This window comes from Oratosquilla oratoria, chromosome 37 (genome assembly GCF_046742065.1).
Source record: "Oratosquilla oratoria isolate Oo_2021 chromosome 37, ASM4674206v1, whole genome shotgun sequence".
NCBI classification, from domain to species: Eukaryota; Metazoa; Arthropoda; class Malacostraca; order Stomatopoda; family Squillidae; genus Oratosquilla; species Oratosquilla oratoria.
Window position 1 is genome coordinate 27,739,467 of NC_134813.1, and position 27,758 is coordinate 27,767,224.

General features: G+C 38.1%; 1 protein-coding gene across 3 annotated transcripts in view; it reads right to left on the reverse strand.

Moving 5' to 3' along the window:
* Positions 1 to 815: 815 nt before the first annotated feature.
* LOC143019576 (uncharacterized) overlaps positions 816 to 27,758 on the reverse strand; it is a 43,072-nt gene continuing 16,129 nt past the window's right edge. The window contains exons 6-10 of one of the 3 annotated variants that reach the window (XM_076175351.1): positions 18,890 to 19,695; positions 18,316 to 18,417; positions 16,449 to 16,590; positions 13,782 to 13,896; positions 816 to 6,219 (exon numbers count right to left, since the gene is read on the reverse strand). In XM_076175351.1, coding sequence (XP_076031466.1) covers positions 5,987 to 6,219; positions 13,782 to 13,896; positions 16,449 to 16,590; positions 18,316 to 18,417; positions 18,890 to 19,695 — 1,398 coding nt within the window. In that variant the 3' untranslated portion in view covers positions 816 to 5,986. The remainder of the gene's footprint in view (positions 6,220 to 13,781; positions 13,897 to 16,448; positions 16,591 to 18,315; positions 18,418 to 18,889; positions 19,696 to 27,758) is intronic. The other 2 variants (XM_076175353.1, XM_076175352.1) reach the window with 2 other exon arrangements.

The following is a 27,758-nucleotide window of genomic DNA, read 5'->3' on the forward strand; positions in this document are numbered from 1 at the left end:
GGTGCTGGCTGTGGTTGGGGAGGTGGGAGTGGGGTTACTGGAGGGCAGGTAGAACATGTCCAAGTGTTTGTGTATTGGTTTGTGTCAGCAAGTGTTGTACAAGTGAGGTGGGCCCAGTTTTTGCACATATTGCACTGAACTGAGCCCTTTGTCTGTCTGCTCGAGGTAATGGGTTTAGAGCATGTTGGGCATGTGTATTTTGTGGTGGGCCCAGGATTGCTCTCTACATCTCCGGCTAAAAGTAGAAGAAGAGGGGTGATCGCCGGAAAATCACCCCTCGGTGCAGAAAAAACGTAACATTGCATGTTGAGAAAAAGGATTGTGGTACTCCCCAAGGCAGTCGTAGCTCCTCTTGGGGATCAGTGCCACCTGCGTAGAGCCGGTGGCCAGGGCTGGTTGCCGCTGTTTGGCCCCCAACTCTTGGGGTTGGGGGGTGGTCCCACAACGTAGACGCTGCGGCTCCAGGTCCTTTCTTGTTGTTGTTGTGAATGTCTATCTTAGAGAGAGAGAGAGAGAGAGAGAGAGAGAGAGAGAGAGAGAGAGAGAGAGAGAAAAAAAAAAAAAAAAAAAATTATTTAGGTGTTTTAGATATTTGGGATTATACCACTGCCTTTGGCATGGGAGTTTTTCAATTTCTTTATTACCCCTTTAACATCTTTGTTAGAGAAATAGGTAGTTGATCCGAGTCTGGTTTGATTTTATGTTTTTCTTTTGTTATTTTCCTGTGTCATACTGGCCAGAAGCATCTCCACCATCTGGGAAAGGACAATAACATGAAGAATTCAACTTTTTTATGCCACTTTGCTGCAAGAGGACACACCAACTCTCCTTCTATGAGGGGTACTTGGTCTCTGAGCCAGGCCCAAAAACTCAGTTCACATAAATGATAATAATCAGCACTGATACATTTAGAAAAATTCAATTTTGTGAGAAAAGAAACAAGCTTGTCTATTTGTTTCTCCACTTCATATATTCTCCCAACACTTGAGGACACATTGAATTTCTGATACACATTACTTTTAACTCAAAACCCTAGGCTTCCAGATGAAGTGAACAGAGCTGGGCATGTTACCATTTTAATTTTCTTAGAGTGGTCTGCATTACTGCAAATAAGTATATGTATATACACATACGCAGTATGTGTATGCAATTTTTTGGTAATGCACTACCTGTCTGGTGGTAACACACCTAGCTTAGGAAGTGAAACCTGAAGCTTCATGACAACATATGCTTCACAGTACTCAACACTATTTGTGAAATTCTAATTTTACAAACGACTTTAAGCTAAACATCATGAACTGAAATACACGTTTCACACTTTTTCAAATGAATCCAAACTTCTTGTCTTTGGGAAACTATGAGGATACATTTCACATTTTCTTGATTGTATAAAAATCTAAATATTTTCAATCAACTACATTAGATAAAAGATTCAAATCTTGATAAAAAGGTTCTCTCTTAAATTGACAACAAAATGGCTGAATGAGAAGCTATCATAAATAAACAATAGTTATAAGTGCATGGCAATGACTACTGGCAGCAGCAACCTCAAGGTCGTCATAGCTAAGCTTATCTAAACCACATTGTAAAGGTGTATAAAAATCTTGTACCACCATAATTATTACCTCATAGTTAATACATTCATAATTTGGCTATTCATGCAAAGTTTTCTGATGCCAAAATTACATAAAAAAAATCTTATTCCAAAGCATGATCTAGCTTCACAATACATCATTCATACGTTTCAGCCTCGCCAGATGAATTATAATGATAATAACTATGATAAGAATAATGATCATAATAATAATTGTAGTACAAGTACAGGTAGTTGTTGACTTACAACTGCAATTGGTTCTGACTGACGAGTTGTAACTCGATTTGGTCATATGTTGGACATGTGTTAAATTCCCATAGGAATAGTAGTCTCAAAGTCATAATTTACCCACATTTTCATATATATATATATATATATATATATATATATATATATGTGTGTGTGTGTGTGTGTGTATTTACCTAGTAGTATTTTGTGGGAAAGGGAGCTATGCTCGTGGTGTCCCGCCTTTGTATCTCGCAGTGTCTAGTTTGCTTTTAAACTCATGAATGGTTTTTGCGCACACTATTTCCTTGTCCAGTTTGTTCCAAGTGTCTACCACTCTATGTGAAAAACTGGTTTTCTTCAGATCTCTTCTGTAGCTATGTTTTTTTATTTTCTTTCCATGTCCTCTTGTGCTTCTCCTGTCCCAGTTTAAAAAGTCCTCTCTATCAAGTATTTCTGTGCCTTTCATGATTCTGTAGATGGTCAGTAGGTCACTTCTCTCTCTTCTTTGCTCCAGAGTCGGTAAATCTAGTTTAGCCAATCTCTCCTCATATGACAAGTTTTTGAGTGCAGGTGCCATTTTTGTTGCTGCTCTCTGGATTCTTTCTATTTTCTTTATATTCTTTTTGGTACTGGGTGGCCACAATGTCGCCGCATATTCTAGTCTAGGCCTTATCAGTGTGACCAATATTTTTTTTAATCATTTCTTCGTCTAAATATGTAAATGCCACTTTTATTGATCTTAGCAAGTTGTAGGATTCTCCAACAATTTTGTTTATCTGTTTGTCATAGGACAAGTCATTTGAGATAATTACACCCAAATCTTTTTCGGATCTCTCCTTCTTTACCTCCTTGGTTCCAATTTTATATTGTCCTGATATTCTGTTTTTACTTTTTCCAAACTCCATTATGCTACACTTCTTAATATTGAAGTCCACCTCCCATTTCCGACTCCAGTTCCATACTTTATTCAGGTCTTCCTGCAGTGATTCGCAATCCTCTTCAGTTTTTACTTTCATTAACAGTTTGGCGTTGTCAGCAAAGAAGCTCATGTAACATTTCACATCAATATCCATGTCATTCACATAAATAGCAAATATTATTGGGGCTAGTACAGATCCTTGCGGTACTCCACTGATCACCTCTTTCCAATCTGAATATTTTTCTCTGAGCACTACTCTCATCTTTCTACCAATCAGGAAGTCCTCCATCTATTTCAGTAGGTTTCCTTGTATCCCTCCTATATGTTCGAGTTTTTAAATAATTTTTTGTGTGGTACTTTGTCAAAAAAAAATTGTAAGTCCAGGAAGGCACAATAAGCCCATCCATTCCTTTCTTGCACTATGTCTATTAATCTTGAGTAGAAACATATTAAGTTTGTGGTACATGATCTTCCTTGTCTGAACCCAAATTGTCTTGGGTTTATTATGTTGTTGTCTTCCAGGTGTTTTACCCATCTATTCTTGATGATTTTCTTGCAAATTTTGGCTATAGTACTTGTTAGTGAGACTGGCCTATAGTTATCTGGTTCTTCCTTGTTTCCTCCTTTATATATTGGTACAATGTTAACATTTTTCCAGTCTTTTGGTATTTTTCCTTCTTTGAGTGAACAATTTATTATGTTATGCATTTTGTCCATTAGTTCTTCTTAGCATTCTTTTAGAATCCAATTTGCAATTCCATCCGGGCCATGTGATTTCCTGACGTCAAGGTTTGATAGGTGTTCTAATATTTCTTTTTATGCTATTGTCATGTCACTCATGGGGGGAGATCGCCTTCCATTACCTTCATCCCAATATTGTGTTTTCTCTCTAGTGAAGACAGATTTAAAGTGATTTTTCATTATTTTGGCCATTTCTAAATCTTCTGTGTATTCTATATTTCCTTGGCGTAGTTTCACCATTTCTTGCTTGTTTTTAAGTTTACCATTCACTTATTGATAGAATAGTTTGGGTTGCTCTTTGCATTTATCTATATCCTTTTCATGGTTCCTTTTTTACTCTCTTCTCACTTTAACATACTGATTTCTATAGTTTATATAGACTTGCCATTTTCCAGGTTTTTTATCTTTTCTCCACCTTTTCCAAGTTTTGTCCCTTCTGTCTTTTGCCTCACTGCATCTCTTGTTGAACCAGCATTTAATGTACACTCTCTTGCTTCTGTCTTGGTACGTGCTTATTTACCCCTTCATTGTAATTATCCATCAAGATATTCCATTTCTCTTCCATTTTTGTCTCTTCTATGTAAACTTTTTTCCAGTTTGCATTCTGGAAGAATTTCTTTAGTTTTGCAAAGTCCGTTTTGTTGTACATCAATCTTCCTTTCCTATGCTTTTCATTTCTCTCCATGTATATTTCTTCCTTTAGTTCAGTTTCAATGTCACTCTTTCCAATTGGTGTCTTGTATTGGATTTTATCCACAATTTCAGGTTCTGTTGTAAAAATTAAATCTAGTTTCGACGGCTCTTCGTTGTTTCTGTATCTGGTGTTTTCACTGACCCATTGAGTTATTGTGTATTCAATGGTCATATTTAGTAGTACACTACCCCACAAGTTGTCTCCTCCTTGCACTGTCATGTTTTCCCAACAAATTTCTTTGCAATTGAAGTCCCCCATAATTACCAGATTACCCCCGCCCATTAGTATCTCGTTTAATGATTGCCTTATATCTTCTCTACAACACACTTCTCTAAACATCATATCTTTTTCATATTTTTAAGTTAGGAAATCAAACACAGAATATTAAAGTTACTACAATTGGTTTAATATTGTTTGGGATGAAAATCACCCAAGTGAGGTGGATGTCCAGGTGCATTATCGAACAGAAGTAAAACTTTAAAAGCAATTCCTTTTTCTAACAAATCACGCACTTGAGTTATGAAGCAATTCACAAACCAGTCTTCAAAAAGTGGCTGAGTCATCCATGCCTTATGATTTGATTAAAAGTAAACAAGCAAAGTGTGCTTGTTTACATGTTTGAATGCAAATGGGTTTTCCGAGTGATAAATTAAGAATGGTTTCAGTTTGAATCCTGCGATATTCCCGCCAAGCAGAAGAGTAAGCTTATTCTTGTAAGCTTTAAATCCTGGCATTGTTTTAGCTTCTTTATGGATATATGTGCATTCTGGCATTTGCTTCCAATACAATCCTGTTTTGTCTACATTAAATATTTGCTGTGGAAGATAGCCATTGTTTGTAATAATTTCATCAAGCATTTCCACAAACTTTTTAGCTCCTTCTTCATCTGCACTCGCTGCTTCTCCAATCACATGAACACTTAAAGTTGCTGATTAATAGAATGCCAGATATAAGGACTTTTACTGTGTATATATTATGCAGATGAGTGGTGATGGTCATAAGTCGAACAGTCGTATGTCGGATAGGTCGTAAGTCAACAACTATCTGTAATTATAATTTCTGCTTTGAATTCTACTGACTGGAAATCCATTGCCCAAATGGCCTGCAATAATTCTCAGGCCTTTTCACAGATCTCTTTGGGAAGAAATACTGCAATACAGTCTGTGCTGTGTTATTGTGGGAGTGTTTCTACAGTCACTGGTGTAGAGCAGGAGGAGGGGTGTAGTTGTTTGTTGTCAGCTCTATGAGTACTACATACAAAGGTAAGGGAAAAAGCATAACTTTATGGAGATCTATGGCCTGGTCCAGAGACTGAGTGACAGCCCTTTGGGCTGATGGACGTGAAAGTGTTGATGGGTTCTGATGACAAATCACTGGGAAATGATTCTCTGTGACAACCACCTCAAGGGACCACCACTTGCAGGTACCTGCCCTTGCTCCTACTACCAATATTTTAACTTTAGTATATCATTCTGTGACTTGGCTGGCCAACTTCCTTATAAGGAAAAGAAGGGCTTTTTGATATATGCATATACATCATTTCATATCATTCTTATCCCTTTGTAAGTCAGCATGCCACTTTTGTGGCACTTTTTCGAAGTGACACCATCATGTATAATATCATAATTATTTAAAAGATAACCTATGTCCTTCAGGTGATGGGTTTGTTTTTAGTTTTTTGTAAATAAATTGGTTAGCATTCTATGGAATCAGCATATGCCACAAATATAAAATTTCAACACACATACACATTCTGAACTATGCACACCTGCCTTAAATTACATAAACTATACATTTTTATTTGGTGACTTCACATAACATACAATCTGTATTCAGTGTTCCTAACAGAACAATCCCAGAGAGGTAGGTGGTAAAAATCTGGGCAACGAAGTTTGAGTGTGAGACCTGAATGCCAGATATTGCTTTGATGCCACTCCCTCTCTGACAAAACGGACTCCACATAAAGCACCTCAATATTAGGGAAGCGTGGTAGCATGGCTCGAACAAACTCAACTGAAGAACAGCAACCTGACTGTATAGGACCTATGGAATTTGGAGAGAGAGAGAGAGAGAAAAATATTATGCACTTCATAACGGTTATGAGCAATTTATGAATAACAAAATACATACTACAAAAACATGATTAAAATTATATACAAGCATGTAGAGCTGCATGCATTCCTACACAAACAATCCATAAACACAGCACTAATAAAAGAAACCAAACTCTTACTACAGACCACACTACCAGCCTTTACAGACAACACAATACAGAGTACAAATATTAATATTTTTCAGCAATAACCACTGCTTTCTTGGGGACAATATCACATCAGTGAGGTGGAGTCTAGAGGTAGTAAAGGAGAGATTAATAGAGGGTAGCAGGAAGGAGGGGTACATCATACATATGTACACCACAAAGCTTTTTTCACTTTGCAAAGGATGGGGAACTAGTCAAGGTAAACACCCAGCCTGGACCCATCCTATATCCATCTAACACCTATCTTTTTTTTTTTCCTAAGCTTGTGGATGATGGGTCATCCCTGTCCCCCATCCACTGCTCAAGTTAGAAGCAATGCAGCAAGACACAACACCTCCACAGCAGGATCCAACAGCCAAAGCTAGTTTACTGCTTCATTACATGGCAACCCTCCACCTTTATTTGTTCAAGAAATTACAAAAGACAAGAAGGAATCCCTTCAGTCTCTATCAATTTCTCATCCACTCACAACTTTCTCTATTCATACTTATCCCTTGTTCTCTCCCTACTCTATTTGAGTGATCATGCCTCCTTTCACCCCATCCATCTTTCCTTCAGATCTACTCCATCCACCTTTGCCTTCCACAATTTTGTTGTTAGTCTTTCTTTATTCTTTCTTTACATTTACCCAAACCATTCCAGTATTCTTTGATCAACACCTCATTTCTAATTCTATCCATCCTCATGATCCCCTAGCATACTTTCTAAACACTATTTCAAACACATTTAGGCTCCTTTTTCTCCCAAGTCTGAGCCCCATACATTGTCACAGGCACGATCACCACTTCATATAGTTTTCCCTTTGCATTCACTTCTCATGGCACTTTTTATCCCTTCCAGACATTTACTAGGTTCCCTTACTCTATAATTTACTTCCACCTCTGTTCTTCCATTGCCTGCTACATGTAAACTTACATACTTGCTCTTCACTTCCTCCAGCCTCTCTCATTCAAGGTTTACTTCCAACTCACAGCCACCCTTTCCCTTTGAACAAGTGATTACCTTACTTTTGCCCACATTTACAGTCAGTTTACTACTGTCACATATCCTCCCAAAATCTGCCACTAGCTGCCTTAGACCCTCTTCTCATACAGCCACTAGCACAGTGTCACTTGCAAACAACAACTGGTTCAGCTTACTCTTCCTTCCACTATCACTTACCAATTCCAATCCCGAACCCCGCGCACTCCACCCCATCTATGTACTTGTTGAAAAACCATGGTGACATTACATAAGCCTGGCACAATCCCATCTCCACCTCAGATCACTCATTCTCTCCAATCCCTAACCTAACATGAGCTCTACTAAAAAAAAAACTCACCATCCCACCCCCACAAAGTAGGAAGTGAGAAACTCTTGGTAGGGCAAGCCGTCAGTTGTGGCAACCAACCCACATTTTTTTTATAGGCCGATGTCTGGGTCGCCCCCTCACCAGGCAAGGGCTGTCAGGAAACAACACAAGAACATGCATTGGGCCCCTGGAATCGATCTCATAACCACCTGCTCATGAGTTTGACATGGTATCCACTGAGCTACCATGTGGCCCACACACTACTACATGGGTAAATGCAGAGTTGGAGGAGAAATTGAAGCAGTTTGTGGCAGAGTTTGGAAAGGTATATGCGAGGAAAATGTTGAAAGTAAATGTGGGAAAAGAAAGGTGATACAATGCACAAAGAGAGGGGGTGGCAGCAAGTTGGAGGTGAATTTAAAAGGAGATAAGCTGGAAGAAGTTTTCAGGGTCACATGTAGCAAAATATGGAGGAGTTAGGGATGGAAGTAAATTACAAAGTTAGGGAAGCAATGACAGTAGAACCTTGGTTCTCAACCACAATCCATTCTAGAAAACTGTTCCAGAACTGATTTGATCGAGGACCAAAACAAGTTTACTGGTCTGCTGGATACAACTTTATCAAGGTAATATTTCCCCACATAACTTTAAATTTTGCCCCATTTTCTATTTCACTCCATTTAGGTTATTTGAGAACCAATATTTTGGTCCAACTGCTGGCACAAAAAATTCTCAAAGTTTTTGGTCAAGAACTAATTTGTTTGACTTGTGAGATGTTCAAAAACCAAGGTTCTACTGTCTCTGGGAAGAAGAAGAAAAAATTAATGAGAAATAGGTATTTGGGGATGAATACAAAGAGAAGTGGACAAAGGGTTGATTGTGCCCACAATGGCGTTTGAAACAGACTTGGAATCTAGAGGAGCCAGAAATAAAGCCTAAACATGCCTGAGATGAAGTCTTTAAAAAGTAAGGTGGGAGTTATGGAGATGGACTGCATAAGAAATGAGAAGGTGAGCCACAAAGCTGGCAGAGTTGATAAAAGAATACTGGGATGGTTTGGGCATATGAAATGAGTGATGAAAGACTAGCAAAAAGAGTGTGGAATGCAGAGGTGGATGGAGTGGACTTGAGGGGAAGACCAAAAATGAAATGGATGGATGGGGTGAAGGGGGCATTAGAAACAAGAGTAATGTCTGTTGAGCAGGGAAGGGAGAGAGCAAGAGAGATGTGAGTGGAGACTGGTTGTGAATGTATGAGAAACTGATACAGCTTAAAATTATTTTTTGTCCTATAATATCTTGATTGGCTGTATGGGGTGGGTTGCCATGTAATAAAGTGGTTGTGGTAAACCAGTTTTGGCTGTAGAGGTATTCATCTTACTACACTGCCTCTAACCTGAACAATGAGGAAGGGCCAGGGATAACCCTTCATCCACATGAAGCAAGGGATAACAAATGGGTTTTGGATGAATGGAATGGGTGAAAGGTGATATATTTTGACTACCATACCCTTTTTAGTGGGAAGGGCTTTTTGATTTAAGTATGTACAAACAAGTAAATGTATACACACACACACACACACACTTCAACGAACGGACGGCTTAGAAGACGTTCTGAAGAAAAGTGAAGTTTCGTGGATCCCAAAACAAAGGAAGTGCCTATTGTATTTACAGGGTGGGGGGAAATTGCTCGTGGGGTAGTGGGAAAGTAGGGAAAGAGGAGAAGGGGAGGGATTGCTGGGGAAATGGAAGGAAATGAGGAAGGAAAAGACTTGGCCCAGGCAGACAGGCGAAAGGTAAACAAACGGCCCCCCGACCAGCTGAGTGACGACGAAATGTCTAATAAAAATGTAAAGATTAGAAGTATAGATAAGAGCAATACAGTAGAAAGTGATGAGAATATTTTCCAGGGATTTAAAGAGGGTGGGGGGGGGACACAAACCCCCCCCTGACTGACAAGACTAGAAGAGAAGGTCGATAAGATGATCGAGGACTTGGAGTGTAGGTTCGGTCATGTTAACAACATTGTACAGAGGGTTGAAAAATTGGAAGAACTAGAGAAGGCGAACAAAAACTTAACTAAGGAAATAGAAGACCTAAAAAGACAGTTAAAAGAAGTAAAAAAGGAGAATGAAGAGTTAAAGATGAATAATAAAGAAAACAGAGAGGGATGGAAGGCAATTCAAGAAAACAGTAAAGTAGCATTTACTGACATAATTAAACAGCAAATGAGAGAACAAACTGAAGACTCAGTTATTAAAGTGATGAGACAGAAGGAGAATATAGTAAGAGACTTAGCTGATAAAAAGAAATGTATAATTATATTAGGAATGGAAGAGAAACATAACCCAGATAGAACCTCAAGAACCAATGAGGAAAATGAAAAAGTAAGCAGTTTACTAAAATTAGTTCAGGAAGATGAACCAGAAATTATGAAGGAAATTGAGGAAAAATTCAGGCTCGGAAAGTATAGTACAGATAAGACCAGACCAATTAAGATTAAATTCAGGTCACAAACGACGGCAGAGAATATCTTATCCAAAACAGGGAAACTAGCAACAAGTGAACAATATAAAAAGGTATGGATAAAAAGGGAAATGAATAAAGAGGAAAGAGAGGAAGAAAAGCAGAAAAGACTTGAAGCTAAGAAAAAAAACAAGAGCAGAACGGAGTCAGAAAAAGAGAGAGTCTATTGGAGAGTAGTGAATATGAAACTAAGGCAGTTCGACATACAAGCGAAAAACAAAAGGAAAACAGAGAACACAATGGAAGTGGCAGAAAACTAAGAGTGTCTTACACAAATATAGATGTATTAATAACAGGATTGAATGAGCTGAATGATTATTTGAAAGAAAAAGAACCGGACATAATGGGAATTGTAGAAACAAAATTAAAAGGCCCACTACCACCCAACAGTGTAGGACATGATGCATATAATTATTGGATTAAAAACAGAGAGAAAAAGCAAGGGGGTGGAGTTATGTTCCTGACTAAAAAGGATATAAACGTGAGGGGTGTCATATATGGAAAGAATACAGTAGAGATGATTATGATAGAAGTGGAAGACAGAGATAAGAAGAGCAGAAAGTTTGTGATAAATTATGTGCCTCCGAAAACAGCCTCACGGGAGGAGAGTGAACATAAAAGTATGTTAGAGGACACAAAGATAACATTAAATAAAATAATGGAAGATGGAGGAAGAATAGTTATGATGGGCGACTTTAATTGCAAAGAAATCTGCTGGGAAGAAATGACAGTAAAGGGTGGAGATGGCTCATGGGGAAACGCTCTACTTGAGATGGTTACTGACCATACAATGACACAATGGATACAGGAGAACACTAGGTATAGAAATGAAGAAGAGCCATCGAGACTAGACCTAATAATTACATCTGAACCTAGAATAGTGGACAAAATTGAATATAAAACACCAATAAGTAAAAGTGACCACATATTGATTGAACTGGAACTTAATGAAGAAAAATATATGAAAAGAAATGAACAATATAGAAAAGGAAGAATGATGTATGAAAAAACAAACTTTGATAAAATAAGAGAATTCTTTCAAAAGGAAAACTGGGAAGAAATATACAAAGAAGAAACAACAGTAGAAGAGAAATGGAATATTTTGACAAAAATTTACAAAAAAGGAGTGGAAAAGTATGTCCCAAGACAAAAACAAGAAAAAGAATATGTAAAATGCTGGTACAACAAAAGTTGTAGGGAGTTAAAAGACAAGAGACAAAGCCTGGACCAGATGGAAAAAAGACAGAAGACCTGAAAAATGGAAAATATATACCTGTTATAGAAATGAATATGTACAAACGTGCAGAGAGGAAAAGAGAAAATATGAAAAAGATATCATAGAATAGTGTAAAGATCAACCAAAACTATTCTACAGATTTGTAAACAATAAACTGAAAAACAAACAAGACTTGGAGAAATTAAGACAAGAGGGAGTTGAATACACTGAGGAAATGGAAATGGCGGAAATTATGAACAAACATTTTAAATCAGTGTTTACAAGGGAGAACATACAACCTGAAGAGAACGAATGGAAAGAGAAAGTCCCCCCTATGGAAGAAATAGAAGTAACAAAGAATGAAATATTAACACAATTGAGTAATCTTGATGTCAGAAAATCGCATGGACCAGATGAAATAGCAAACTGGATACTGAAAGAATGCAGGAATGAACTGGCAGACAAAATACATAGCATACTAAATAGTTCCTTGAAAGAAGGAAAAGTTCCAGAAGATTGGAAAAAAACAAATATAGTACCTATATATAAAGGAGGAAATAAAGAAGAACCTACCAACTATAGACCAGTCTCTCTAACAAGTACAATAGCAAAAATTTGTGAAAGAATTATCAAAAGTAGATGGGTAAAATATTTAGAAAAAAAACAAAGTGTTAAATCCAAGGCAATTTGGATTCAGACAAGGACGATCATGCGTCACCAATTTAATATGTTTCTATTCAAGGCTAATAGATATAATACAAGAAAGAGATGGATGACTGTATTTCTAGACCTAAAGAAAGCTTTTGACAAAGTACCACATAAGAAGTTCCTTAAGAAATTAGAAACTGAAGGAGGAATACAGGGAAAACTACTAAATTGGATGGAAGACTTTTTGCAAGAAAGAAAAATGAGAGTAGTGATAAGAAACCAGCACTCAAAATGGGATGAAGTAATAAGCGGTGTTCCGCAGGGAACAGTTCTGGCCCCAATAATGTTTGCTATATATATTAATGATATGGATGAAGGAATTGAAAGCTATATGAGCTTCTTTGCAGATGATGCAAAACTACTGAAAAGAGTGAAAACTGAAGAAGATTGTGAATCACTACAGAGAGATCTAAATAAAGTACAAGAATGGAGTAGGAAGTGGGAGATGGAGTTCAATACAAAAAAGTGTAGTATAATGGAATTTGGAAAAAGCAAAAACAGAATAACAGGAGCATATAAATTGGGAGAAGAAGGAATAAAAAAAGTAGAAAATGAGAAGGACCTGGGAGTCATTGTTATGAATAATATGTCACCTGAGAAACATATAAATAAGATTTTTGGAGAAACTTATAATCTAATAAGAACAATCAAAGTTGCATTTACATACCTGGATGAAGAAATGGTGAAGAAAATCCTAATCACCCTGATAAGACCAAGATTGGAATATGCAGCAACGATATGGTCACCAAGTACAAAAAAATGTATAAAAAAACTTGAAAGAATACAAAGAGCAATTACAAAATTGGCACCAACACTCTCAAAACTATCATATGAAGAGACTAGAAAAACTTGAACTACAGACACTAGAGCAAAGAAGAGAGAGAGGAGATTTGATAGCTATTTACAGAATCATGAAAGGCATAGAAATTACTGATAGAGAGAATCTGATAAAATGGGATGACAGAAATACAAGAGGACACGGAAAGAAAATAAAAAAAGACAGCTATAGAAGAGATTTGAAAAAGAACAGCTTTCCTCACAGAGTAATAGACAGTTGGAACAAGTTAGATGAGAAAGTGGTGTGTGCAAAAACAATACATGAATTTAAAAATAGTTTAGATAAAATGAGATATGAAGACGGGACCCCACGAGCATAGCTCCCCTTCCCGTAAAATACAACTAGGTAAATACACACACACTCACACTATTGAGTAGTTTTACTATACATTACCAACAATAGGTACTTGCACTTAGTATTGTGGAACAGACATCAAAGTATCATCTCCCCATTGCTCATCTCCAAAGCCCCAATTTCTGTTGACTAAACACAAGATCTATTAACTTCTAATATTTTCCAGCAACCCAACAACCAATGACTCCTCCCTTTCTCTTCCTGTTAATTGGTGATTTTAGGCTTGGCCTGGAAATTGAAAGCCAGCACTTTCAGGCAATGGGGAGGGGCAATGGTCCTCTCTGACTTATGCCCTGCAGGATCACTACATGCAAGTGATCAGACTAAAATACTAAAAAACAAAATAGTGACCAAATAAACAAAAATGGTTAATAGAAAATGCAACATTAAAAAATAAAATATACAATTAGTTACCATTATCTGATTGCCAGTAATTCTGAGTGAAGTTGAGGTAGAGGATCTGAATACTGTGAGAGTACAAGGTAAGAAATTTGTCAAAGAGGCAACTCCAACATGCCACACCTAGAGTCTGTGAAAACATAAAAACAAAGTTAACCAGGTTATTGACATATGAACCAAATTACTTAATAAGTATAGGAAGAAACTTTGGACTGTTGTCTGTATTGTACTGGTGTGCAACTGTTTGTATGTCGCTGGGTGAAAGTAGTAGGAAGAGAGCAATTGCCAGCTCTCAGGTCTCAATGTGTGAAAAGGATTAAGAAATACTGCTCAAGTTGACAGAGATCTTGGACCAGTCCAGAGACTAAGTGTCAGCCACTAAAGTCATCTCCTGATAGAGGCGAGTGGATTAAGAAGTTTTGAAAATGGGTAACTCTGCTGTCTATCTTGTATGATCACCACAAAAAAGTACCTATCACTGTTCCTTATTGTGGATATCTGTCTCAATGATCTTTTCTGCTAATATATGTCTAGCAATGCCTTCCTTCTGACCTGAGCAGGTGGCAGGGGATTGGGTTCACTCTTTATTCACAAGGAGCCAAGATAAAAGGGACAACAAATGAATGTTAGATGGGTGTGGGATTGGTGAAGGATAGGTGCATACCTTGGCTGTGCCCCATTCCCCCTTACAAGGCAGGAAGTGCCTTTAAGTATTTACCTAATTGTATTATATGGGAAGGGAGCTATGCCTGTGACCCATCTTTGTATCTTTTAGTATCTATTTCTCCTGGATTTCTTTGAAAACCTGAAAAACTGTTGTTCTCCCACCTTTGATTTATTCTTGGTGTGTCAATTAACCATGTCCTCTTGGGAATTACTCCTCTCAACAATTCAACCTTACTTATATCCAGGCCTCTCTTCGTTGGTTCAATATTTTTTCGTCTTTTTCTTTCTCCATTGTGCCTACTATACTTATTTCAAGAACTGGATTTTACCTTATTGGTCACACAAGAAACATAGCCTACACATCCTGCACAATAACAACTAGTTGTTTCCTTAGTGTGCAAGTGTCTATGTTTTGACTCAGCCACCCCTACTTATAAAAGGAAAAATGCCACCAACTTATGTGATTTTCTGACTAACAACTCATACCTCTGGTGACCCTATTTCTAGCCAAAATAAGCTGTTTTAAACTATTTATCTTGAATTCCTACTGGCTGACACTGAGTTTGTATAATTTAACACCCATTTGTTGGAACTGTGCCAACTAATGGGTAATTTATAGAAACTGCATCAGCTGGTAAAACTTCAAAAGCAACTCAGTTTTGGCCTTGCCAACTTCTGAATAATTGTGACTTAGGGAATACAGATTTATGGAGGGTCTTGTGTGTGTATATACAATGTATATATTTGTATGTCTCAAGTTTTAATGAGTGGAAGCACACAGCCCCACAGCAGCTGGTAACAGTTCTTGAACCCTTCCATAAATCTGGGGCTAATCATGGATACTTACATGTGATGATCTTTCAAGATGGACAGCAAAGCTGCCTGTTTTCAAAACATGTTCCCTTTACCTCCACCAGTAGGTGTCCTAAGGGGCTGACATTCAGTTTCTGGACTGGGCCCATGATTTTAACTTTAACTCTTTTAATCCCTTGAATAAATGACATCTATGTAGGCATCATGAGGTGTGAGTGAGTATATGAGGATGCCAGTGTTGGCTTCCTGATTATATTTATTTTGTAGTTGTAGCTGAGTGACCCTTTTATTCTGTGAACAGGCTTGATCACTTTTTCAGTGGTTACAAACATTTTGGGTGAAAGAGAACAAGTATAGCAAATATAACTTTATATTTTATGTGTGTATCATGATGCATCATAGTACATCAGGCAGTTAATGTGTGCCTGAATATTTGACTCATATTGAAGTGGTTAACTTGAACTGTATTTTTTACATTTCTTTAAACACGAACAGCTGACGATTGAGAACTGCTCCCCTCTCTCTACAATTGTTAGCTGTTGACTTGGAAATAATCTCACATTGATACAACACAGACAACAGTACAAAGTTTTTTCCCCAAAACATATGTGGAAAGTTCTAGGAAGAAACTTTGGATTGTTGTTTGAGTTGTATTAGAGTGGGACTATTTCTATATCACCAGCAGAAAGTTAGAGGGGAGCAGTCACCAGCTGTCAGTTCTCCTTATTTGAAAAGGTGAGGGAAATACAGGTTAAGTCTTGGGACCGGTTCAGATGTAGAGTGCCACATGGAGCTGAGGGAGCCAATGAATTTTGAAAATGGTAAGCAGGGAGATGATTCTCTTTGCTGTGTCTTGCAGAACCATCAATGGCAGGTACCTGTCATTGGTCCTTTAAGGTATGAAAATGCCCTACAATACACGTCTCAAGTAAAGACAATAGCAAAATAATCACCTAAATATATAAGGGCAGTTGAGCAATCATAGTGACTAGCAATGATTACTTGGATATATTAAATTTATTGAATGAGAACACAACTTTTGAAAGAAAACTAGGGGGAGTGAGGGTTTTATAAGGAGACAAAGATAGAGGAAAACAGCACCCTCTCTTTTCTGAAATGTTACTTTAGTTCTACATTGAGAATTTTGTGATTTTTATATCATTCAGCAAAGCCAAATACATAACCAATGTCAGCTGAACTCACCTTTAAGTTGGGTGTGACCTTGAGTATGTTTGCTATAACTATTGTGTAGATACAAGATGCCTGGCTTTGATCTTTAGGTGCTTCTCTGAATACCTGCTGCACTACCAATGTCTCTAATGAAGTGTTTTGCTCCAGTTTGGTTCTGAAAAGATTCTTTTTTTTTTCATTCATATACCAAAGGCTTTTTCCCCCTACACAGGGGGTAGCCAAAAAGAAAAAGGCATAAAAACCACTCCCACCCATTCCACTCCCATCCACCCTCCTCCCATCTTGGCACCTCCTGCAAATAAAGGAAGATGTTAAGGGAAGTGATTTTTCCTCATCTTCTCTATTTTTGCATGAGGTGACTAGGAGGGTTGCTATGTAAATGAAATATATATACATATACCAAAGGCTTTCTCCTTTACTAGGAAGGCAGCCAAAGTCTGTTGTTGTGGTTATTGCTGCGTGACAGCATGTTGTGCTACTGCTGGATAGTGTAATGCTGTTAAGTGTTTTGTACAATTTGCTGGTGTTTGTTTTGTGATCAAGTGTATTGACAAACTTCTGCCAATTTTGTGTTTTTTTGTTCATGTATTTTACTGGTAATCTCTGTGTTTAGTGTTTGTATTTGGTCTGCTATGTTTTGAGGGATAGGTGTGGGGGTATTGTGTTTAAGTTTATCTCGTCTGATGATGCCTTGGATTTCTGGTGTGAAATTGGAGTTGTGTGATTTTCTGTTGCTTCTAAATATGTATTTCTTGTCTGCATTCTGTATGCTTGTATTAAAAGTGTGTACAGCATTGTTTATGTTTGTGATTGGTGTACTGTTAAGTGTTTCAAAATGTTGTTGTCTCTTTAGTAAAAGCTTCCCAGTTTGCTCTCTTGTAATTGGTCTATGTGTCTGTGGCCAACTGGGGTGTATTTTGTTTTGGTGGTGATGATAATTGGAAGGTGATTGGAAAAGGAGCAGGGAGATATGGTTGATGAAAGAGTATTGGGATAGTTTGGAAACATAGTAAGAATGAATGAAGAAAGATTGGTAAAAGAAGTGTGGAAGGCAGAGGTGAATGGAATGAACAGGAGAGGGTGACTGAGGATAAGATGGATGGATGGGGTAAAAAGGGAATTGAGCAAGAGGGGGATGTCTGTTGAGGAAGGAAGGGAGAAGACAGAAGATAGGTGTAAGTGGAGAATAGTCGTATATGGACAATGCTGTGATGCATGGAAGGGAGTGTGTGGGGAGTGGGGTTAGGGGTTAGGAAGTGATTATATGTGAATGATATTTTGATGCAGCCTGAAGGGATTTCTCCCCATCTTCTCTTTTTCTGCATGAAGAGACAGAGAGGGGGGGGGGGGTCACTGATTAAGTGAAGTGGCCTTGCTGTGGATGTGCTGTGTCTCACTGCATTGCTTCTAACCCAGGGCAATGGGTGAGATATAGGGATGACCTGTCATCCATGAGGAGCCAAGAAAAGAGGGAGGGAGGGAGGGGTGGTGAATGGGAGTGGAGTGGGTGGGGATAAAATGGGTGGGAGTGGAATTAAGCATTTTGACTCTGGCTATCTCCCTTGTAAGGAGAAAAAATCCCTTGGTATATGTATGTATGTAAGTATCATTTTCAACTCCCTGACAAGTCTCGTTTTGCTTCGCCCCACTTAAAAAAATTTGCATTTCCTTGTACTAAATTTTATCTTCTACTCATGGCCCCATTTATAAACCTGATTGAAGCCTTCTGCAGCAATTTACAATCCTCTTCACCTTTCAATCTTTTCTTGACCTTGGCAATCAGGAAATAATTTTGCATAACTACCCATTCCATTCATCACATATGTATGTATGTACTGTTAATTGCAAACAGGTGGTAATTAATAATACCATGTTTTACATCATATCCTCGGGCCCTGCTATGGAGATGCTGTGTCTTGCTGCATTGTTCTGGACCTGGGCAGTGGACAGGGGACAAGGATGGTCCTTCATCCACAAGGAGCTAAGATAAAAGGGAAAAGAAATGTGTGTGGGATGGATGAAGGATGGCTACATACCTGGTTGGTCATTCCCATCTTATAAGGGGGAAAGAGCCTTTTGGTATATGTAAGTAAATAAGAACACTACAGCTAGCTCTAAAATAAAATATCTTGTAAATCATACATATACCAAAGGCTTTTTCCCCCTTACACGGGGGGTAGCCAAAAAGAAAAAGGCACAGAAACCACTCCCACTCATTTCATTTCCCATATATTCCACTCTCCTCCCTCTCTCCCATCTTGGCACCTCTACCCTGTGGTGGGGGCAAAAGAATACGGCCACCAAGTATTTCCACTTGAGTCGTAAAAGGCGACAAAAAAGGGAAGGGGGATGGGATTAGGAGTCCTACTACCTGTAGCCCCAAAAGGGGACATTCTTAAAAAAGAAAGTAAAAATCTTGTAAATGAAACTAAGAAATGCATAGAAGACCTTACCTACTGCTTTCGACAAGTTGTTCCTCCCAAATATAGAGGTGTAGCTGAAGTGTCTGCAGGTTTGGACACAAGTTGATAATTTGGTAGAGTGCAGGGATGTCAATAGGAGAATATGCATATGAAAGCCTGAGAGTAGTGAGCTGTTTTCCAATGAGATGTAAACTTGGCTGTAGAACTTGCAAGGCATCTACATCTTCATGAAGTTGCACTGCTATAGTTTCTAAATCCTTCCACTGACAAACAATTTCATGCAAAATCTGTCCTGCTTCCTCAAGTTTCTGCTCGAATACATGATCGTTCACATTATCTTCAAACATATCATCAATATGGATTCGGATCTCTCTTAGGTAAGGCATGTATTCCGGAGGGCACTTCAACTTTTTTTCTAAAAGGTCATTAGTTCTGCAGTTGACTGCTCTAACATTCAAAGTAGCACCATAATCTAAAAACGGTTTTAATAAACTAAACTGATCTGTGGCAAGACTAACATTGACTGTGCCAATATGTGTTCTTGGATAATAAAAACAAAGCAGAGCAAAAAAGAGCTCTGTATCTTTCCACACAGGAATGTCGACTAACTGCAAGTCTCTGAAGGAACGACGAGGCTGTGTCTTCTTTTCATAGCATTCCACAACCTTTGAGGTTGGCATGTTCCCAAAGAAGCCTTGGAAAAGACCATTGTCATCTAAATACATAAATGATGGTCTTGTTTCGCCTGGTACCTTAATGTCCTGCAGATTAGGGCACTGACTTCCAAGAGAACGAAGTAATTCCACATTGAGATCCATCACATTTATATGAAGTGACTGCAAGGTAAAGAGAGAAAATATAAGTTAAGTAAAACATAGCATGAATATGAATACATGTGATAACTGCTGCCTCAAATTTCACTGATTGGAAACCCACAACCCCACAATAATCAGCAATAGTCCTTGGATCCTCCCATTGATCTCTCTGGAAAAAATGTTGGACTATCAATAATAACAAATGTTCCCTCAAGTTTCAATGACTGGAAACCTGTAGCCCCATAATGGCCAGCAACAGTTCTTGGGCCCTCCCACAGACATCTCTTGGAAAAAAAAATTGGACTGCTGTTTGTATTGTATTAGTGTATTTACCTAGTTGCATTATATGGGAGGGAGCTATGCTCATGGTGGCCCATCTTTGTATCTTTCAGCATCAAGTTTTTTCTTAAAATCTTGAATAGTGTTTGCACACACTGTTTCTTTATTCAAATTATTCCAGGTATCCAGTACTCTATGTGGGAAGCTATTTTTTCAGATCTCTTCTATAGTTATCCTTTTTGAGTTTCTTTTCATGTCCTCTTGTTTTTCCATTGTCCCATTTTAATAAATCATTCCTATCTAGGATTTCCATTCCTTTCATGATTCTATAGTCAGCAGATCTCTTTCTCTTCTTTGTTCCAGAGTTGGTAATTCCAATTTGGACAATCTTTGTTTGTATGTTAATTTGGAGAGAGTTGGTGCCAGCTTTGCCATTGCTCTTTGTATTCTAATTTCTTTATATTCTTTTTAGTACTGGGTGTCCATAGTGTTGCTGCGTACTCCAGTTTTGGTCTTATTAGTGTAATTATCATTTTTTTAATCATTTCCTCATCTAAGTAGTCAAATGCCACTTTCATTGACCTTAATAGGTTGAAGGTTTCTCTGACTATTTTACTGATATGTTTGTCGGTGTCATGTGTTTGCTGATTTTTACTCCAAGGTCTCTTTCAGAGTTCACTTTTTTGACTTCTTCACCAATTTTATAATTTCTTGATATTCTGTTTTTACTTTTTCCAAACTCCATTATACTACACTTCTTGATATTGAAGTTCACTTCCCACTTTTGAGTCCATTTCCAGATTTTGTCCAGGTCTAACTGTAATGATTCACAATCCTCCTCTGTTCTTACTTTTAGTATTTTTGCGTCATCTGTGAAGAAATTCATATAACACTCTACTCCTTCATCCATGTCATTTATATATATGGCAAACATGATTGGAGCCAGTACTGAACCTTGCAGGACACCACTTATCATTTCTTCCCAATTTGAGTATTTGTCTCTAATTACTACCCTCATTTTTCTCCCAGTCAGGAAGTCTTCCATCCATTCCAATAATTTTCCTCTGATGCCACCTATTGATTCTATTTTTCTTATTAGTTTCTTGTGTGGTACCTTATCAAATGCCTTTTGTAGGTCCAGAAAGGCACAGTCTGCCCATCCATCCCCCTCTTGTATTATTTCTATCAGTTTCGAATAGAAGCAGATCAGGTTTGTTGTACATGATCTTCCTTGTCTAAATCCAAATTGATTTGGATTTAATATATTTTTTTTTTCCAGATGTTTAACTCATCTACTTTTGATATATTTTTCACATATTTTTGCTACTATGATTGTTAGGGAGACCAGTCTGTAGTTGACTGGATCTTCCTTGTTTCCTTCTTTATATATTGGTACAATGTTTGCATTTTTCCAGTCCTGTGTTACCTTTCCTTCTTTGAGTATTTAATTATATTGTATATTGTATCTGTTAACTCCTCTATGCATTCTTTCAGTATCCAATTTGCAATTCCATCCGAACCATGTGATTTTCTGACATCACAGTTTTTTATTTGGTTGCCGATTTCTTTCTGTGTTACAGTTATTTCCTTCACTGGGGGGATTTCTCTCTCTATTCCCTCAGTTAGGTGAGTTCTCAATTGTGAATCCCAATTTGAAATGATTGCTCATAATTTCTGCCACTTCTAGTTCTTCTGTATATTCATAATTTCCCTGGCACAGCTTTTCTATTTCTTGTTTATTTTTTAGTTTACTATTTCCATACCTGTAAAATAATTTAGGTTGTTCCTTGCATTTTTCTATTATTTCTCTTTCATAGTTTCTCTTTTCATCTCTGCGTATTTTCACATAATCATTTCTTAGTTTGATGTATGTTTGTCATTTGCTTGTTTTTTTTTTGTCTTTTTTCCATCTCTTCCAAGCTTTGTCTCTTTTATCCTTAGCTTCACTACATTTTTTGTTGTACCAGTTTTTTATGTATACTCTTTCTTGCTTTTGTTGTGTTACATATTTGCTCACTCCCTCATTATGAATTTCTTTTAGTATATTCCATTTCTCTTCCATCCTTGTTTCTTCATTTAGAAAAATTTTCCCAGTTTGCGTTACGAAAGAATTTTTTAAGTTTCTCAAAATTCATTTTGTTGTACATTAGTCTTCCTTTTCTATGTTTCTCATTTCTTCTTAAGTCCATTTGCTCTTTTAGTTCGAATTCTATTAGTACATGGTCACTCTTTCCTATTGGAGTTTTGTAATCAATTCTGTCCACAATTTCAGGTTCTGACATAAGTATTAAATCCAGTCTTGATGGTTCCTCATTGTTTCTGTATCTGGTATTTTCTTTTATCCACTGAGTCATTGTGTATTCAATGGTCATATTGAGTAGTATGTTGCCCCTGAGGTCTTTTCCACCCTTCACTGTCATTTCTTACCAACATATTTTTTTTCAATTAAAATCACCCATAAATACTATATTTCCTCTTTCTTTCAGTGTGGGACTATTTCTATGTCACTGATTAAAAGAAGTAGGAAGGAAGCAGTCACTATTTGTCAGCTCTTTTTATGTGAAAAAGTAGAGGAAATACACATGAAGTAGACTGAGACCTTGGCCCCAGTCTGGCAACTGAGCTCCTGCACCTGAGGACTCTCTGTACCAGGGGTTCCCAAACTTTTCAGCTCATCGACCCCCTAGTGAAGTTTGAGATTTTCTATAGACCCCCAAACTATTTACAAATTATGTCAGTTTATTATTATTATTATTAGTGTTGTTCTTGTTATCAATGCTAGTATTATCATCATTATTATAGTTCTCATTATTATTACTATTATCATTATTATTATTGTCATTATTATCATTACTATCATTATTATTATCATTATTATTATTATCATTATCATTATCATCATCATCATTGTTATTATTACTATTATCATCATTATTATTATTTTTTTTTATTATTATAATTCTAGTTATCAATAGTATCATCATTTTGATCCGTTATAAAAGGGCTAAATGGCAACATTCATCAAGGTGATGGCATTCCAATAATGATATAGACACTTTCACATATACATAAACATAAGTGTCTTAAAATATTTATAATTTACCAATGGCTTTAAGAGTGATATCATATATTCTTTATTATATCACTATAAGTAATATTCAATCCAATAATATTACACAAGCTCGTCATCTTGATGTTCATTCACGATGTGGTTGTGTGTGAGTTTCTCCCTACATACACAGAATGGGGAGGATTTTTGACTTAGAGTGAACTCACATGGTTTTTCTTTAAGTTTAGATATTGGTTGGTTGATTATTCTCACTCTTTCAGTATGGGAAAAGAACAGGGTCATTTCATGCTAACCATTTAATTTTAAAGACTGCCTTTAGTCCCCATAGTAATTTACTGACCCCTTTCGACCACCTAGCAATTTACTGACCCCCTTTCGACCCCTTGGATGGTTTCATCGACCCAATAGCAATCTACTGACCCCCTCTCGACCCCTTAGATGGTCTCATCGACCCCTGGGGGTCAATATCGACCACTATGGGAACCCCTGCTCTATACAAAAGTGAGGGGGGTTGATGGGTTTTCAAAATGGGCAGCAGGAAGATTATTCTCACTGCCATCATCTTGTAAATCCACCACTGTATCACCATAGTCTACACTGTATAGATGAAGATCTATTTTTACTGTACAGTATGTCACCAGCTTGTTGGAGGTGGAGGAGGAGGAGGAGGAGAGAAGGAGGGGAGTAATCACAAGATATCAGTTCTCTTTACATGAAAAAATGTATGATAGTTTAAGCTCATAGGAAGATATCTTGGTCTAGTCCAGAGACCAAGTGCCAGCTACCTTGTGACTGCATCTTGTTGATGGAAATCAAACATGACCAACAGTATAATTTTCTCCAATAATGACCTCACAGGATCATACGAGTATGCAGACTACTCTTGCTGGATCCTTTATGCATAAAAATTAGAATATGTAAACATGTGCCATATGCACTTATATAAAATTCCTATTTAATCTGAGGTCTGCCACAAGCTGAATAAAAACAAAAAAATTATATGAAGCCCACTGGACTGACACATATGTACATATACCAATTTTTTTTTTCCCCTTCATAAAGGGGGTGGCTGAGTCAAAGTGTAGATCCATACTACAGTCATCCCACACCTTTCAAAACCCCTCATTGTTCCTCCCATCCCAGTACCTCATGGATTATGGGTCATCCCTGCCCCCCCACCATACAGCTTGGGTTGGAGACGATGCAACATGACACAACACTTTCCCAACAAAGCTCAACAGATAGAACTGCTTTATCCCTATATGGCAAACTCCCCAACCCTACCCCATCATAACTCATCAAAGGTATGGAGTAGATGAGAACATTCTTTCAGGCTACATTATTTCTTCATCCATTTAAAGCCCCTCTCTATTTAATCTTATATTTTGCACTCTCTCTTCCTTGCTCAACAGACACTCATCTCCCATCCTTCCTTAACCCAGCCATGCTTGTTCTTGGTCTTTCCCATAAATCCACTCCATTCACTCCTGCTTTCCACACTTTTTTTTTGCTAGTTTTTATTCACTTATTCTTTTCATGTGCCCAAACCATCTCAGCATTCTTGGATCAACCCTATCTGCCAACTAACTTACCAATCCCTCTCTCTGATGTACATCCATGGCTTAAATGAATGAGTAAAGAAGTAGTAAAAGAAATGTGGAATGCAGAGGTGGATGGAGTGAACATGAGGGGATGATCAAGGATGAGATGGATGGATGGGGTAAAAGGGGCATTGAGTAAGATGGGGATGTCTGTTGAGGAAGGGAGAAGAGAGAAGATAAGGGTGAATGGAGAATGGATGTGTATGGATGATACTGTGATACATGGAAGGGAGTGGGAGTGGGTGTGGGATAGGGGGGTTGGGGAGTGGTAATGTGTGAACAGTGTGAACAATATTTTGATGCAACCTGAAGGGATTTCTCCCAGTCTTCAATGTTACTGCCTAAGGGGACAGAGAGGGGGGTTGTCAATTAAATGAAGTGGCCTTGCTGTGGATGTGCATTGTTTCTGACCCAAGACGATGGGCAAGATGCAGGGATGACCCGTTATCCAGGAGCCAAGATGGGAGTGAAAGGAGGTGGAATGGGTGGGGATGAAATGGGTGGGAGTAGAATTGCCTTTTGACTTTGATTGCCTCCATTGAACAGGAAGATTATTCTCACTGCCATCATCTTGTAAATCCACCACTGTATAACCATAGTCTACACTGTATCAATGAAGATATATTTTTACTGTATGTCACCAGCTTGTTGGAGGTGGAGGAGGAGAGGAGGGGTCCTTTGGTATGTGTATGTGTATATATATATATATATATATATATATGTATATATATATATGTACACCCATACATGTTCAATGACCCAATTACAAGGATTCTAGGAATCCACCTCCCAGGACCTCTTATGCCTTGACTTTTCATTGGATAAAAATACAGATTCGGGAATTCCTAGTCACTGCACTTTGTTCCATTTAGTCACCTTATATGACATGCATAGGAACATGGTGATGACACTCTTTTAGTGATAATAATAATAATACAGTGAAGTCTCTCAACATTAACATAGTCCATTCCAGAATTCTGTTCATTATGATAATTACTTGTTATTTACATATACCAAAATGCTTTTCCCCTTACAAGGGAGGTGGCAAAATCCAAAGCATGCACCCAACCTACATCCATCCCACACCTATCCAACAAATCGCTGTCCCTCTCATTCTAGGCCCTTATGGGTGAAGAGTCATCCCTATCCCCCTCCCCACCACACTGCTCATGTTAAAGGTAATGCAGCAAGATACAAAACTTCCACAGTAGGGCCCAACAGTCAGACCTGGTTTGTTATGCAAGTAATTGTCAATCCATGGTTGTGTGTTTAATAAACATATTATATATACACACATACATATACCAACAGCTTTTTCCCCCTTACAAGGAAGGTAGCCAAAGTCAAAGGCATAATTCCACTCCCATCCATTTCATCTCCACATACTCCACTCCCATTCACGACCCCTCCCTCTTTTCTTGGCTCCTCCTGGATGATGGGTCATTCCTGCATCTCTCCCACTGCCCTGGGTCAGAAGCAATGCAGCAAGACACAGCATATCCACAGCAAGGCCACTTCACTTAATTGGCAACTCCCCCTCCATCCCCTCATGCAGAACATACATACACGTATACATATACCAAGGCTTTTTCGCCCTTACAAGGGAGGTAGCCAAAAAGGAAAAGGCATAAAATCATTCCCACCCATTCCATCCCTGAATACACTTAAGTGTCAATTGCATTTAATCTGCAGAACATAATATACATACATACATACATACATATACCAAGGCTTTTTCCCCCTTACAAGGGAGGTAGCCAAAAAGGGAAAGGCATAAAAACACTCCCACCCATTTCATCCCTACATACACTCCACACCCCTCCCACCCTCCCTCTCATCTGAGCACCTCCTGGATGACGGGTCATCCCTGCACCCTGCCCACCGCCCTGGGTCAGAAGTAGTGTCGCAAGACACAGCACATCCACAGCAAGGCCGCTTCAGAACATAATATGAATTATATAAATTATTTCTGGTATAAAATTCAGTCTACAACACAAAATAAGTATAACATGGTAACTGAGTTGGTTGAGGACACTCCTAACCACTCCCACACAAGAGCAAACTGATACAAATTTATTGTTCAAAGTTAAGCTCATCATTTGATTTAAATTTTCTTCAGAAAAAAACATATGTAAACATTTTTTTTGTGAAATATTTGTGTATGAAGACCCAACTGTGATTATGGTCTCAAATTTCAGTGACCCACACTCACAGAGCAGCGAACAATGTTACTCAAGTCCTCCTATAGATTTCTCTACGAAGAAATTTCGAACTGATATCTGTGTAGGATTTGTGTGGCACTGATCCTATGTCACCAATTTGCAGTAGCAGGTAGATAGGAGCAATCACTGGTTGTCAGCTCTCCTTATGTGAAAAAATGAGGAAATACAAACAGAAAGAGAGCCTGAGTCCAGTCCAGAGATCAAGGGGCTACATCTCTAGATGTAGTTGAGGATGTTGATGGGTTCTGAACATGGTAGTGAGACTATTCTTTCAGACATCTACCTCATAGGACCACTACATGTGTGTCCATCATTAATCCCTCCAAAACATAACAACTGCAGGTACATGCACATAATAACCTGCTGTCCAAAAGGTGGAGACACCCACCTCCTGAAGAGAAATCCTCCACTTTTCCTCAACCCTACTAGGGATGCAACCCTCTGAGCTGGCACTCAGTCCCCAGGGCAGGCCTATTAACCCTTATAAGAGCTATGGGTCTAGTCAGTGGCTGTTCTTAATGTTGTTGATGATGTAGGCTTTCTATGAAGAGGATCCTTAGGCTATTCATGAAATGACATCAATCAATCAATGTGTTGTCTTTCTTTTCTCTTGCAGAAGATCCACGGCTACTATGTTCCAGGCAACAACCCCTGGAATGGCCCATAGGTCAGTCATAGAAAAAAAAAATTCATTACGGTTTGAAATGTGTAGGAGAGTAAAAAAAATACATGCTGTGTGTCTTCAGTGTGGTGCATACATCTTGGGCAGATAGCATTTAATTCTGTAAATTTTCTGCCGATACTGTTTCTGTGCTGGGTAGTGACTGACTTGAACAGAGAGGTGTGACTAGTATTAGGAGCACTTTCTATTCTGGGCTAAAGTTTGATGATATTTGTTGCAAGATATATATA